Here is a 14,826-nt window from a genome sequence, read left to right as displayed (position 1 = left end):
GATCCCTGCAGAAGGTGGAGGGGCTGATCTGGGGTCTGTGGTGCATGGGGAAGGCTTCAGGAGCTCGATCCCTGCAGAAGGTGGAGGGGCTGATCTGGGGTCTGTGGTGCATGGGGAAGGCTTCAGGAGCTCTCCACAGGCGTAGCAGAGACTGAGGAGGGAAGACTGCCACTGTTTACCTTTGATAAGATCAGCTTGGCCACTGGAGTGGAAGGTAGTGAGAGGGGGCGTGGAGACAGGCTAGAAAGTTTCAGTACATACGGCTGGAGAGATGCTCAGTGGTTAAGAGACCGGCTGTTCCTCCAGGGGCCTGGGTACTATTCCCAACATCCACATGGCAGCTCACAACTGTCTGTGACTCTAATTCCAGAGATCCAACACCCTCTCTGGCCTCCATGAGTAGGCACACACATGGTGTACGTACATGGTGTGATAAACACATGAAATAGTTCCAGGCCAGGAGCTAGGGGTAGAGCTCACTGTAGAACACTTGCATGGCATGTGCAGGGCTGCAACAACAGGCTCTCGTCCCAGGAAGTGATGATGGGGACTGGGGGAGGACTGGGGAAATGGTGGGAGTATAAGTATTTGGGGCTTGCTTTGGCCACCGTTGGGCAAAGACTTTATCCACATGGGGATCTTCTTGTTCTCTGACGGGCTCATGCTGTTCCTTTGTCCTGGGCTGCCATCTGTGCTCCTAACAACAGTTACTCATCTCCCAGGCCCAGCTGACACATCATCTCCTTTGTCCAGCCTTCCCAGCCCCACCCCTCCCTGCAGAAATACCCACACCCTCCTTGGCTCCGCAGCTCTCCCCGTAAGCCCCTCCCTGGTACACTGAGCACGTCTGTCCCGTGGTAGTCATTTGTTTACTTGTCTGTCTTTCTCTCTGGATTATGAGCTTCGCGGAGCTCACTGTCTCCTTGCTGAGACCACATGTGCTGCTGTGACTGCTGATCAGGAGACTCTGCGCAGGAAGGGTGGGGATGTGGGTGCTGTGGGCGCCAGACCGGGACTGTCCGGGTGGGCTCTGGCTGTTCCTCTGGCCACCTTGGGCATCAGTGCCCATTTCCTCAATGTCTCCTTTGTCTGCTGGACTCTCTCACTGCCTAACATAAATGCTTCTGCCTGAGTGTGGAAAGCGTGGACTCCTGACACACACATGCACACTCACAGGCACACACTAGTGTGACCATGACTTTTGTGTCCCTAACCATCTCCCAGGGACTTTCCAGAAATAGATATATAGCGTACTCTATAAATGGCTGGTAGAGGGAGAGAGGGAGGGAGGGAGGGAAAAAGGGAGGAAGAGAGGGACGGAAGGTGGGAGGGAGGGAGGGAAGAAGAGAGGGAGGGAGGAAGAGAGGGAGGGAGGAAGAGAGGGAGGGAGGGGGGAGGGAGGAAGGGAGGAAGAGAGGGAGAGAGGGAGGAAGAGAGGGAGGGAGGAAGAGAGGGAGAGAGGGAGGAAGGGAGGGAGGGAGGAAGGGAGGGAGGGAAAAGGAAGGGCAGGAAGAAGGAAGGAAGGAAGGAAGGAAGGAAGGAAGGAAGGAAGGAAGGAAGGAAGGAAGGAAGGGCAGGAGGGAGGAAGGAGGCCTGTAAAGCACATCAGAGTAGGCATAAATGGAGAAGAGGGCAGACAGACCCAGGAGCGGGCTGGAGCAGGTGGAGGTCTGGTAAATGTGAGGTTGCTTTTTTACTTCATCTCCCCGCCCTCTGGATTTCCCAATAGGCTTGGGGGCCATAGGCTGGGGGACCTCCCCTCATACTCGCTGTGCCAGTGTCCTGTTGATACCCAAGATGCTGGGCAAAGAAGGCAGACTCTTTGCCCTGGGATATGCTTTGGCTGCCATCTACAAAGGTGAGGAGTGGCTATCCCACAGTGCCAGCTGGTGACACCAAAGCAGTGACCATGGGCAGATCACCCAGTGGGCACCATGTTGAAGAAGAGTGTGGTGGTGGGGTGGTGCATCTTACTGTTCCAAGTTTCTGCATTCCCCTGAGAGTGCCTTCCCACCTCCCTAGTTTATGGGGCTGCAAAGACAAGGATTGAACGGATCTCTCACAGACTCGGGCTCATCAGTAACAGGCCTAGAAATGGCCGATGGGCTCACAGGGGGCCCACATGCAGAGAAGGTGCCAGGGGTGGCTCTAAGAAGGGGCTGCCCCTGCAGAGGTGACCCACCAGCTCTCTTCTGCTAGGGCCAGCAGCCAACCTGCAGTACAACCTGAATGAGGTGATAGCATCCCTGGGCTGCACCGTGGAGCTGCAGATCAATAACACCCAAGCGGCCTGGCGCATCTCCACAGCCCCGCTGCGGGCCGTGTTCAAGGACCTGCTGGTCAGAATCCTGTAGTCTCTGTCCCCAGGGCTGACTGGGCTGATCTGGGAACATGATCTTGGATCTATGGTACCCTGGTGGGGGTGCTCCAAGTGTATTTTGTAGTACTGTACCCGGACCCAAACATTGCAGATCCCTTCCTGATCTTGGGGTGCTAAACCCCAGAACACCCTACCATCAGACATGCATACCTCCACATTTCCAGATACCTGCAGGGCAGGACTCTAGATAGGCAGCTGAATTAGAATGTAGGGAAATTGGGGACATTGGCCTTTGAAGACCAGAGGATCAGAGAATGGGAAATTCGGGGGCTAGCTGCTAGGAGGTTGGGAATGTTGGAGAGGAGAGGACTGGGAGAGGGGAGGCCCCAGGGGTCTGGGAGAAGAGGACTGAAGGTGTAAAGTTCAAAATTATGGGAATCATTGATCAATAAAGATGAGAACTGGAGACCCAAGGGAAAGCTGAGGGTCGGAAGGAAGGCAGAGCCACAAGGGGGAGGCGAGGCTACCAAGCATGTAAGCTGTGGGGAACTGGGGCGGGGTTGTCTCAGAGCTAGATCCCTGTGGGCCGAGGTGAGAACAGGAGCATGGCACTGCTGGAAGACACACTGGGAAGCCACAGGTTCGAAGCCTGCCCTGCTGCCTCCTGCTCTCTAACCCCAGGGCAGCAGAGAGTCACTGAAAGCAGAGACATGGAACATCTCTACCTCCTTCGAGGACCTGGATGCCCAGGTGAGGAGTGAGATTGGTTACTCACCTGAGGATGCCACAGACACTCCAGATGCAGAGAGCCGTGGAGTCCCCGGAGGGGGACGCCACCTATCCACACAGAAGATGTACGAGCTGAAGACCAAGTTGCGCTGCTCTTGTGAGGAGTGTTCCTGAGCAGGGCGGGGTGGGGTGGGCTTCAGAGCCAAGCTCCAGCCCAGGGCATGGAAGCCCTGGACACTGCTGTCTTTGCTGCAGACGTGGTGAATAAGGCCATCGTCAACTGCCATCGCTGGTTTGAGGACAAGCACCAGCAGTGCATGCAGCACATCTGGGTGCCTCTCCTGAACCACCTGCTTTGCCTGCCCATGAAGTTCAAGTTCTTCTGCAGCGTTGCCAAGGGTCAGTGGCAGGATGATGAGGGATCCCCAGATTAAAGGGGATGAATCCTTGGAGACCAGAATAGGTATAAGGCCAGAGGGTTGGCAGGTATAGAGGATGTGGGCTCATGGGTACATGAGTCCACTCTGCTGATTTCTCTACAGTGCGGATAAGTTTCAGCTAAGCTGTGAATTCTGTCTCTCCATTGGGAAGACTGATAGAATAACAGTTCTCATCCCCATTAGGGTTTTGAGATTTAACAGGCTAATGCATGCCAAGTGCTAACAGAAGTGGCACCTGGAGGAACTGCTCTAGAAATGCTGGGAACCATTATTAGTATTCAGTACGTTAAGGGCAGATGCAAAAATAAGAGTGAAGTGCTAAACAGTTTACCCCAGCACTTGGGAGGCAGAGGCAGCAGGAGCTCAGTGAGTTCAAGGCCAGCCTGGTCTACAGAGGGAGTTCCAGAGTAGCCAGGGGTACACAGAGAAACCCTGCCTCAAAAATCCAAAAACAACAACAAAGTAGCCAGGTGGTGGTGGCACACGCCCGTAATCCCAGCACTTGGGAGGCAGAGGCAGGAGAATCTCTGTGAGTACGAGGCCACCCTGGTCTACAGAAGGAGTTCCAGGACAGCCAGGAATGTCACACAGAGAAACTCTGTCTTGAAAAACAAAAGACAAAAAAAAAAAAAAAAAAAAAAAAAAAAGGACGGCATCAGGCCTTGCTGCTGGGGGTGGGGCTGAGGATCCAGGGCCAGTAGAGCCTGGACTCAGCCCAAAGAGGCCTGACTTGGCGCCACTGTCCACCAGTGATGGAGATTTGGTGCCACAAGCGCATCCCGGTGGAAGGCAACTTTGGGCAAACCTACGATTCGCTCAACCAGTCTATTCATGGTCTGTATGGAGAGTTTTCAGCCAATATTGACATTAAGGTAGGAGGCAGAGGCGTGGGAGAGGGAGAAGAGCAGATAGGAGTAGGAGGGGAGGAAGGAAGGCATCAAGGAACAAGGCAGGGAGAAGGACAAGTGAGAGGCCCCGGGGAAGGCGGCGGAGTGCGGAAGAGGGGTAGAGAAGGCCAGCGCGGGAGAGTCATGCCAGCCTGTGGAACGCATCTCTCTGGCTGGGGATGGAAGAAATAGGCATCAAACGGTGTCAGCTAATGTGGGTGAGGGGAAGCAAGACAGTCACAGAGGCTGATGAGCAGGTGAGCTGGGGGATCGGGGCTAAGCAATGTGTCCCCGAGAGGCTGCAGCAGGCTGTGCGCCCATTCCCTTCCCAGGAGGAGAAACAAGCTGCGGTGCTGGGTCTCAGCACACCCTGGGAACACGTGAGCGTTGAGGTGCGGGACTATGTCCGACAGCAGGAAGCCCATCTGCAGTGGACTGTGGCGCTGCTGCACGCACTGTTGTCCTGCACCTTCCTGCTGGTCTTCCATGCGTGAGCCCCGAGCCCCACCTGTTGCCCCTCCCTCCCCTCATGGGAACCCTGGTATAAGAGATGCAGGGCTGAACCCCTGATCGGGACCCTAATCCTGATTTGCTCGTTTTTACAGTTCATGGGCTAACACCGGCTCCCCTCCTCCCCGCCTTGCCACACACATTTAGCTTTGACTGTGGACTTTTTTTCCCTTGCCCTTCATATTCCCCTTGGCTCTGACTTTGTGCCGTTTTTATCATCCAGTTTTGCTTTCATTCTCTTCTGCCTGCTGTGTTGGCAGCTCCTTTCCATCCATTTAGAACAAAGTCCTCACCCCGACCCACCCAGTGTCTACCTGGGGCTTCCCTGGCCCTCACTTTGCTCAAGTTCCCCCACTGACTTCTGGACCTTCTTCTCTTCTTCACCCTCAAATGTCTGGGCTGGGCAGGAGCTAGGCGATGGCAGTCATAGGGACCCTTGCTGTCTGCCTCTGTTCTTCAGGCTAGAGTGGCCCCAAGTGAATGATTATATGCATACCCAGGGCCCTGTGGAAGGACAAAGGTGAACAAGCCATATGCTACCCTGGAGACATTCCTGCTCTAGTTGAAGTGGTGGCAAAGACACCCACAGACACAGATGGCTCAAGAGCAATACTATAGACTGGCTGTGGGAAAGCACCATGGGGTGGTCATCTCTGGGATCCAGAGGCTGCAGGTGGGGTAGATGTGTAGTCAAGGGAAGGTAGGACAGTGTCCTGACCAAGGACCTGGACACGTGCACAGCTCATGGGGCAGTGACTGGGGTGGAGCTGAGCTAAGGGCAACTTGGCTAGGAGAGCCTGGAAAGCCCTACAGGAAGGCCCTGATGGGGGTAGGGATGGGGAGGGTGGAGGACAGTACGGGGGCAGAGGCCAGGCTAGGTCGGAGGTTAGGAAGATGGCCCGAAATGGAAGGAAATGGAAAGGTACAGCAGTTCTCAAAGCCAAGCCTGGGGAGGGAAGGGAGGAAGCGTAGAATCTGGAGTCACCGCCAGGCTTTCAACCTTGGTGAGATCACTCAACCAGGACAGCTGGGGGAAGGGTTGTCCCCAGCCTAGGAAATCCAATCTTGCAGTGGTAGGTCTCTCCACAAGGGGGCGCCCCAGTCTATCTCTGCATTTCTTTGAAGCGCCTCCTTGGCATTGTTCTTTAAAAGTGGGATTCATGTTTTATGTTTTATATAGTTTAATATATTTTGGCAACTTAACATGTTTCGCAATTAGAATTTTTCCTTAGTAAACAAGCATTATATGTGACTTTGGAAGTTACACAGAGAACAGCTACTTATACACGTTTGCACACACACACACACACACACACACACACACACACTGGATAGGAGTTCTGTTTGAGGTGTGCAGCAGGCAAAGCTGGAAAAGGTGGTAGTGCATGCCTTTAACGCCAGCATTCGGGAGGCCAAGGCGGGCAGATCTCTATGAATTCGAGGCCAGTCAAGGCTACATGGTGAGACCTTGTCTCAAAAATAATAAATAAAAGTGAACACGGGAGCCATCATACAGAGTGATTCTTGCAATCTGGAGGGTTTTCTGCCTCTGAGCATCTACTTCTTTCATCCTGCAAGATAAACATATGCCCCTAACCCACAGAGTGTGCATGCCCTCTGTTGGGTCTCAGCAGTCACACAGATGGACAGTCTACTGCACAGCCAGAAGGCAGGGTGCAGCTTCTTTCACCCAGCTCACTGGCCCTGGCTTTAGACACAGGGAATGCTGTTGGTCTGCCATTGAGTGTTGATGGGAGACGAGGCAGGAGCTGGACACACCCTGTCTGTCCTTCATAGGTCCTTCTCCTACATGGACAGTTACAACTGGGACATCCGCTTTGACAACATCTACGTCACCACCTACTTCCATCAGATTGATGAGCGCAGGAAGAAGCTGGTGAGCGAGCTCAGCCCTGCCAGGGGACGCCTTACTGCGCCCTGTGTGGACATACCTCAGGAGAGTGAAGGTCCCTAAGGTTTTTCCCTATAGAGACATTTTTAATGTGTTTTGCCTGCTTGTCTGTATGTGTGCCATAGGCATGCATGTAGTGCCTTCAGAGGCCAGCAGTGGGTTCTGAATCTCCTGTAACTGGACTTACAGGCAGTTGTGAGTCACCTGATATGGGTGCTGGCAACAGAACCTAACCTCTGAAAGGGCAGTAAGCGCTCTTAACAGCTGAGCCACACGTTCAGTCCCCCCCCCCCCACACTTTTTTTTAAGGGCAAACAGAGTCTGTTGCCCCTCCGCAAGGCAGAGAAGAGATCCGTTATCTTCCCTTTCAAGCCCTCCATCCAGGCCTCAGAAATGCGAAACGTGGTGAGCTGGGTCGGGAGCAGGTTGGGGATGGGTGGGACTCTGAGGGTGAAGGGCAAAGAACACCCCAAGCCAGGGCAGGGGGCCCAACCATATCTACCTGGGCTCCCCACAGGCAAGGGAGCTCCTGGAGACGCTGCCTATGGTGCTCCTGCTGCTGGTGCTGTGTGGGCTCGACTGGGTGCTCTACTCCATCTTTGACGCCGTCCGCCGGCATTCCTTCCTGCAGTACTCCTTCCGCAGTGAGCCCGTGACAGCCCCTCCCCCAAAGCATGTCTCCTCGACCTCTCCTCTCTCCTCCTCCCAAGTCTCCAACCCTAGTCTCTTTCTCTCCACTCTGACCAGGCAGTCACAGACTGGAGGTGAAGGTTGAGGGAGACTCTATGCTGGCCAGGCTTCTACGAAGAACCATCGGAGCTCTGAACACCTCCTCGGATACAGGAGTGGTGGAATCCGACAACATGCGTAAGGGAAGAACTTTGGTATCCTCGAACTGGAAAACTCAGAGTCCAGAAAAGCTCAATCAGCCTTCGGAGGAGGTGTCATTGTGGGGAGGGCAGATAATAGAAGCTATGTAAAATGGAGGAGCTGGGCGGTGGTGGCGCACGCCTTTAATCCCAGCACTCAGGAGGCAGAGGCAGGTTGTGAGTTCGAGGCCAGCCTGGTCTACAAGAGCTAGTTCCAGGGGCTGGAGAGATGGCTCAGCGGTTAAAGAGCACTGACTGCTCTTCCAGAGGTCCTGAGTTCAATTCCCAGTAACCACATGGTGGCTCACAACCATCTGTATTGAGAGCTGGTGCCCTCTTCTGGCCTGCAGACATACAGACAGAATATTTTTTTTTCTTTTTTTTTTTCTTTTTTTGGTTTTTCGAGACAGGGTTTCTCTGTGGCTTTGGAGCCTGTCCTGGAACTAGCCCTGTAGACCAGGCTGGTCTCGAACTCACAGAGATCCGCCTGCCTCTGCCTCTCGAGTGCTGGGATTAAAGGCGTGCGCCACCACCGCCCGGCTACAGACAGAATATTGTATACATAATAAATAAATAATTTTTTTTTAAAAAAAGAGCTAGTTCCAGGACAGGTTCCAAAGCCACAGAGAAACCCTGTCTTGAAAAACTGAAAAAGAAAAAAAAAAAGATGGAGGAGAAGAAGCAAGGGGAAGTTAAACTGGAAGCCCATCCTGTACCTCCTACTGGAGCAGGAGATCAACCTGGTGCTGCCCTGTCCCTCAGCTGGCCCTGACCAGACTGCTGACAGCCTGTCTCCTCCCCCAGCCTGTCTGCCTCAACCCGTGGGCATGGATGCAAGGGCCTACTGGAGAGCTTCACTGCCAACCGTTCTCCTCGTGTGTCTCTGCCTAGTCCAAGCTTTTGGCTACAGGCTCCGGAGAGTCATTGCAGCTTTCTACTTCCCCAAGGTGAACTCGCAGACAACTCCACCCCTCAACACACACACGAGGGTGGACACACACACACACACACATACACACACAGGCGCGCGCGCACACACGCGCACACACCAGCCCTGTGTCCCTCCCTGCTCTGGCACTATGACTGAGTTCCTCTTGCTCCTTACCCAACCCTTCAGCGAGAGAAGAAGCGGGTTCTCTTCCTCTACAATGAGTTGCTCAGGAAGAGGGCAGCTTTCACTAAACTGAGGAGGACCGCCATTGTCCGTCGGGCACATCAGCAGAGGGCTCCGGTAAGTACAGTCCCGGGCAAGCCTGCCAGCTCTCACCTGGATCTGGACTCTCAGAGAAGGGGCACCCTTTTCAGTACACTCAGCACCCTCTGCACCCTCTGTTGTCCCAGGCTCACTGGAGCTGGGTGTGTCTGGCAGGATGTGGGTTCCAACTTCTTCTGGAGGTCAGGGCTGTATCTGTCTATGAACTTCAGTATTCAGCACAGTCTGAGACCAGTGGTGGCCCTTTAGGAGGGATAGAAAGGGGAAGTCAGATCTGATGGTCTGTAGGAAATCAAGCAACACTGATCAGAAAGAAGCCGCTGACGAGCCCAAGGTGGTTCCGGAAAAGAGAAAGGCGGGTGGTGGGGGGTATAGGAGAGCTTCATGAAGGAGCTTGTGATCTCTGGGGGACACAGTCAGAACCGGGTCTGAATCCACACTTCCGAAAGCTGTGGGAGCCTGTGGTCCTCGCTGTGTCTATTCTTCTTTGGAACAGAAGGGCGTGTGGACAGGATGTGAGACCATTCCTCAGTTGTAAGAAGGGTAACTAGGTTGCAAAGACGCTTTGGTTAACTCCACCTCCATCTCCGCCATGTGCTCTCTTTTCTGTAAGATGGTGGGAATTACATCATGGTTCAGTTGTTACAATGACTGCTTTACTTCCTTGATGCTGGGAGAAGAGCATTCTATGTGTGTGTGTTAGTTGTCACTGGATGTCACTATATGCCTGGAGCAAACAACTCTTTCTCCATCAGTTCTCTCCCCGAAGGAGAGATGGTAACAGTAACGGTAAGCACTGCCAGGCAGAGGTGGCTACACCTTAATCCCACCCAGCACTCGAAGCAGAGGCAGGCGGATCTCCTAGTTCAAAACCAGCCTGGTCTGCAGAGCAAGCTCCTAAACAGCAAGAGATACACAGAGAAGTCATGTCTTGAAAAACAAAATAACAGTAAACGATTACACACACACACACACACACACACACACACACACACACACACACGGAGGGGTATTGGGATGAACAGAAGGCATGGGCTCTACCACCGAGCTACAATCCAGTCCACACATCGTTTTGTTTAGTTGAGTTGTTTACTGCAGTCTTTTTACAGGTGCTACCATTATGATCAGAAAGACAGTTAAGCGGCTACAGTGACCTGCCACCTAGCCTGATGACTTGAGTTCAATCCCACCCACATGGTAGAAGGAAATAACATTCACAAGTTTTCCTCTGACTGCCCCGAGGCACACATAAATATGGCACCAACAGGCTGGGATCCCTTGACCTTGGTCCTGAAGAAAACAGAACCGGAATGTCTATGAAGTAGAAGGGATATATATTCTAAGCTAAAGGAACAGGATGTGAAAAAAAAAAAAACCTTCAGAGACCAAAGTGAATGCCAAGACCAAAGGCTAAGCTAAGGAAAAGGCTTAGACAAGGGAGACAGAGCAAGGCTACAAAGAAATAGATCTGAGTGTTCTGAAGGCCAAGCCCAGAGCTGCTTTTATCTGGCAGGCAGTGAGGCCCTGGGATTTCTTAAGCAATGGCCAGTGATGGTTCCCGGCAATTGTATGAAGCCATCTGGAAACTGGGATACTTAGTCTAATAACAGCAAAATTTGTAATTTGGCTCCTGCCAGGTTTGACTGAGATCTGACTCACGAAAGTTACACTTTCTTTCTAAGTTTTGTTTTTTAGATTTAAAAATTTTTCATCTTCTTATTGCAAACGGGTGTTTTGCTCACGTATATGTCTCTGTGCACCTTGTGAGTGGCTGGTGCCCAAGGAGGCCAGGAGATCATCAGACCCCCTGGAACTAGAGTTACAGACAATTGTTTGGTGCTCGGACTCAAACCTGGGCCCTCTGGAAGAGCGGCCAGGGTTTTGAAGCACTGAGACATCTCTCCAGTAATCCCTGTCTGCCCTGCTCCCTTCTAAGCCTCACTGTAAGGATCAAATGAAGCCACTCTACGGGTACACATAATAGCTGCTGCAGGTTATCCTTGGGAGAGGTTCTGCATTCCACCGTGGAGGAAAGGCGGCTCTGTAAGACTCACCTCCACAGCACTCTCTCCCTCCAGGGCTCTTCTGGTCCACCCCAGCTGCCTTCAACAAACCAGTCAGGCCTTGCTTGGGACTTGAGACTTTAAGAGCTGCCCAGTGGTCCTGACAACTCTTTCTGCTCAGCCCACCTGGCATTAACCAACCCACCCCGCCTCTCAACAGCGCCACCACCTGGTGGACACTCTGTACCGCTGGAGCCCTCTCCTGCGCCGCTTGACGCGTCGGCGCTGCGTAGTGTGCCAGGCACCGGAGACGCCCAAGTCCTACGTGTGCCCCACGCCGGACTGCCAGGCCGTGTACTGCGGGTCGTGTTGGGACGACATGCGACGGCGGTGCCCGGTGTGTACACCCCTCGAGGAGCTCTCTTCCTCCGCCTACAGCGACAGCAACGACGACACCGTCTATGGCGAGTGAGGGATGCTGCCCGCCTTCTTGCTTAATAAAGTGTGATGCACGCTCCTGCGACTGGCGCTTCGCGGGGGTCGGGGACTGGGGAAGCTGGAAGTGTCGGTCCGCACGACCCTCACCAAGCCGGGCCACAGACCCGAGGCCGGACCGCAGCGAACAGCGGGGGAAGGCGCGCGCCCCGCCGCCTCCACACCGACCCCGGGAGCCGCCGGAAAGAGGCTGCGCTGGGCGGCAGGGGCGGGGCCTCGGGGGGCCGCGGACGGGGCGGGGCGGGGCCTGGTGGCTGCGCCGGCCGCGCAGAGCTAGTGTCCGACCCCGCTGCTCCTCCGCGCGTGGCCCCGCACCTGCTGCCTTTGCCCGACCCGGAGCTCCGCGGCTATGCGGCTGGCGCTGCTCTGGGCCCTGGGACTCCTGGGTGCGGGCAGCCCTCGGCCCTCCCCGCCGCTCCCAAATATAGGTGAGTTCCTTGGCGGGAGTGGGTCGAGGTGGTGACTGGGAAGAGGTACAAGGGAACCCGGAGACACTGAGTGCTGCGGTCAGCCCGAGCTTAACTAGGGTGCAGCCTGTCTGGTTTGCTGACCAAGGCCTAGGGCTGGTGATTCGGCGAGGGAATAGTGAAGGGAGGAGGATGCTGGCGTTCCTTATCCAGAAGTCCTTCGTGATCCCGGCAGACACTTTCAGGTTCCGCTTTGAGTTGAGGGGCCTGCCCAGCGCCCCTCAGAATCCTGGAAAGTGTCACTTCTCAGGACTGACGTCTTCGTCTCTCTAGGGCCTAGCTGACAGTTCCACTCTGTGCAGTGCCGGGAACAGGCATGGCTGGTGGGCTTTTAGTGAAAAGGATTATTTCCAGCCGTTCATTCCACATCTGGGCGGCCAACATCGCTCACTCTGGTGCAGTGGCCACCAGGAGCCTGGAGGAGCGGGAGGGGCCCCCGGAGCAGCACAGGGAGGGAACACTAGCCAGGAAAGAGGCTGGGACAGCAACTCCTCCTTGGAACTTTCACTTCCCGCTGCTGTCTTGGGCTGGGGGCCGAGAGGGTAGGCGGGGGTGGAGTGTCCGGAGGGGAGAGGGCCATTGTTGGGGGTGCTGGCGGAGGAAGCGGAGGCTGTTGGGAACGGGTGCGCCTGACTGGGCATCAAGGCTGTTTAGGGAGGTCGGTGTTTGCACTGCTCACCCAGAGATGGGTGTTCCCAGCATCTGTGAGGGAAAGGAAGGGCAAGTGGGCACCAGGCCACAAGGCTTCTCCCAGTCCTAAAAAAGCGCATTCCTGATTGGGTGGAGGGTGTGATTGAGAAGAGATGGGAACAGGGAGGGTCCGTGCGAGAACCTGGGATTGGCCAGAGAGACTGGATAAGCTGAACTTTCTTTAGGGACTTGGGGATGAAATCGGCCAGTTGGGATTTCCAGGATCCTTCGTTAAGTGCCAGCATGCAGTGCAGGAGCCCTAAAGTCACTGCTAGGCCTTGCTGTGCGAGAGTTGATAGGTCTGGGGACACCAGGCACCCCAGCCTCGCTGAGAATTCCCTCAGCAATCTTCTCGGCCCCCACAGGAGACACTGAGGAGCAGCAAGCCAAACCAGAGAGGGCCCTGAGTGGATCCTTGGAGAGGCAGGTCGGTCAGTACAGCCCCCCAGTTAGCCTAACAGAAATGCTTCAGGTGAGTCCTACCCTGCTAATACGTTCTCACACTTCACATTATTATTAGTTATTATCTTGAGGCCAAAAATTTGGATAAACAGCCAATGAACAGACCTTGTAGCAGGTCGAGCCGGGTCCAGTGGCTTTTCCTCAGCACCTGGTTCCTCTCATTTGTCTGCCTCAGCCCCGTCAGCCCACCCATGTACGCTGGGACAGTGATACTGGACCTCCTTTCATCACACACTGCTTGTTTGCTCAGGGAGAGGTTCAGAAAGGGACAGACAGACAGACAGACAGACAGACACACATTCTGCAGCTGAGTCAGAGGAAGGGCTGGGGCCTGTGCCGGGTCCTTCATGATGCTTCCTCTCTGGGCAGGAAGCCGAGAAGGGGTGGCCCAGTTGCCTTCCTTGACCTCCCCACACTAGCCCCTAGAACAATGCCCCAGTCCAGGCAGTGCTTCCTGGTCCCTCCCTTGGGATCCCCAACCAGTGACCTAATCATTGGTACTCTCCTGAGAGCATGAGGTTGTCAGGTTATAAAGGGTAGGAGTTGTGGGCAGGACTAGGGAGGTGACATGCCTCTGGTGTCCACAGACTGGTCTGCCTGAGGTCCTGAGGGTCACAGTGGAGCTGGACGGTGAGACTCATGTCCTGGAGCTTCTACAGAATAGGTAAGATGGCAGACATAAATAATCACAGGGAAAAAGTTTGCATACATTTATCTGCACCAAGTACGAAGTACCTACCCTCCTGGACTCCTTCCCAACAGTCTCACAGGGTAGATAACTCTTATGGAGTGATCCTTATTTAACACAGGAAGGAGTCAAAGCCCAGAGAAATTAAATGAACTTGACTGAGTTCATACAGACATATATCTCAAAAAACTTTGGAACAGAAAGGCTGGAGGAGACGGCAGCCCAACCTTTAAAGTCTGTGGCCTCCAAGGAAATGAGGACTTTGTTGGCATAGCCTTGCCCACCTCACTAGCCGGTTACAGCAATACTCTATGAAGTGGCTTCACAGGTCCTGCCTTCCTTTTGTCACAGAGATCTAGTCCCTGGCCGCCCCACTCTGGTGTGGTACCAGCCTGATGGCACTCGGGTGGTCACTGAGGGGCACAATCTGGTGAGTCAGGCCCTCTCATGCTGTGTCTGGCCTTGGCAAAGGAGGGAAGGATGATGGGAGGGTGGGAGCCCTGGAGGAAGTGGGAGGATCCCCTGCTAGCAAGCTGGACTCCAGGGTTCTCTGGTCTTCCCTGTGAGCTGGTGCTACTAGTGTGGCTTCCCTTTTGTAGGCAAACTGCTGCTACCGAGGAGGCGTGCAGGGCCATCCCGGCTCATGGGTCTCCCTCTGCAGCTGCTCCGGGATCAGGTACCAAGGATGGTTTGCTACCAGGGAAGAGGACACATGGGCAGGGACCCCAAATGCCCTCTGACTCCCTGTCTTTTTCCTTAGGGGGTTGGTGGTCCTGTCCCCAGAGAGAAGCTATACACTGGAGCTGGGACCTGGAGACCTTCAGGGTCCTCTCATTGTTTCTCGGATCCAAGACCTCCTCCTGCCAGGCCACACCTGTGCCCCAAGTTGGCATGCGCTTCTGCCCACTCAGGCTGGACAGCACCGCATTCATAGGGTGAGAGGCATGGAAGCAGCACGGGCTGGCTCAGCCAGCACAGTGACAGCCAGAGCAGTGACAGCCAGCATATTGGCAGCCAACACAGCGACAGCCAGCATAGTGGCAGCCAACACAGTGACAGCCAGAGCAGTGACAGCCAGCATAGTGGCAGCCAGCACAGTGACAGCCAGTTCAGTAACAACAGCCAGCGCAGTGACAGCCAG

General features: G+C 54.5%; 2 protein-coding genes across 7 annotated transcripts in view; both read left to right on the top strand.

Annotated features, from left to right (window-relative positions):
- The window catches only part of Dcst1 (DC-STAMP domain containing 1), a 15,042-nt gene extending 3,670 nt beyond the window's left edge, over positions 1 to 11,372 (top strand). Inside the window, exons 5-17 of the mRNA XM_005367304.2 lie at positions 1,730 to 1,858; positions 2,200 to 2,339; positions 3,002 to 3,206; positions 3,305 to 3,448; positions 4,240 to 4,361; positions 4,709 to 4,866; positions 6,684 to 6,783; positions 7,108 to 7,203; positions 7,316 to 7,442; positions 7,546 to 7,665; positions 8,472 to 8,614; positions 8,785 to 8,898; positions 11,104 to 11,372. Of these exons, the coding sequence (XP_005367361.1) occupies positions 1,730 to 1,858; positions 2,200 to 2,339; positions 3,002 to 3,206; positions 3,305 to 3,448; positions 4,240 to 4,361; positions 4,709 to 4,866; positions 6,684 to 6,783; positions 7,108 to 7,203; positions 7,316 to 7,442; positions 7,546 to 7,665; positions 8,472 to 8,614; positions 8,785 to 8,898; positions 11,104 to 11,355 (1,850 nt within the window). The 3' untranslated portion in view covers positions 11,356 to 11,372. The remainder of the gene's footprint in view (positions 1 to 1,729; positions 1,859 to 2,199; positions 2,340 to 3,001; positions 3,207 to 3,304; positions 3,449 to 4,239; positions 4,362 to 4,708; positions 4,867 to 6,683; positions 6,784 to 7,107; positions 7,204 to 7,315; positions 7,443 to 7,545; positions 7,666 to 8,471; positions 8,615 to 8,784; positions 8,899 to 11,103) is intronic.
- A 290-nt stretch (positions 11,373 to 11,662) lies between these two features.
- The window catches only part of Adam15 (ADAM metallopeptidase domain 15), a 10,350-nt gene continuing 7,186 nt past the window's right edge, over positions 11,663 to 14,826 (top strand). For all 6 annotated transcript variants that reach the window (XM_005367176.3, XM_026789294.1, XM_005367172.3 and 3 more), the window contains exons 1-6: positions 11,663 to 11,806; positions 12,901 to 13,007; positions 13,585 to 13,661; positions 14,037 to 14,115; positions 14,285 to 14,361; positions 14,446 to 14,620. In XM_005367176.3, the coding sequence (XP_005367233.1) occupies positions 11,728 to 11,806; positions 12,901 to 13,007; positions 13,585 to 13,661; positions 14,037 to 14,115; positions 14,285 to 14,361; positions 14,446 to 14,620 (594 nt within the window). In that variant the 5' untranslated portion in view covers positions 11,663 to 11,727. The remainder of the gene's footprint in view (positions 11,807 to 12,900; positions 13,008 to 13,584; positions 13,662 to 14,036; positions 14,116 to 14,284; positions 14,362 to 14,445; positions 14,621 to 14,826) is intronic.

The sequence above is a fragment of the Microtus ochrogaster genome, unplaced genomic scaffold, assembly GCF_000317375.1.
Source record: "Microtus ochrogaster isolate Prairie Vole_2 unplaced genomic scaffold, MicOch1.0 UNK16, whole genome shotgun sequence".
NCBI lineage: Eukaryota > Metazoa > Chordata > Mammalia > Rodentia > Cricetidae > Microtus > Microtus ochrogaster.
Note: the sequence above shows the minus strand (reverse complement) of the source record. Positions and strands in the feature narration are given on the sequence as shown.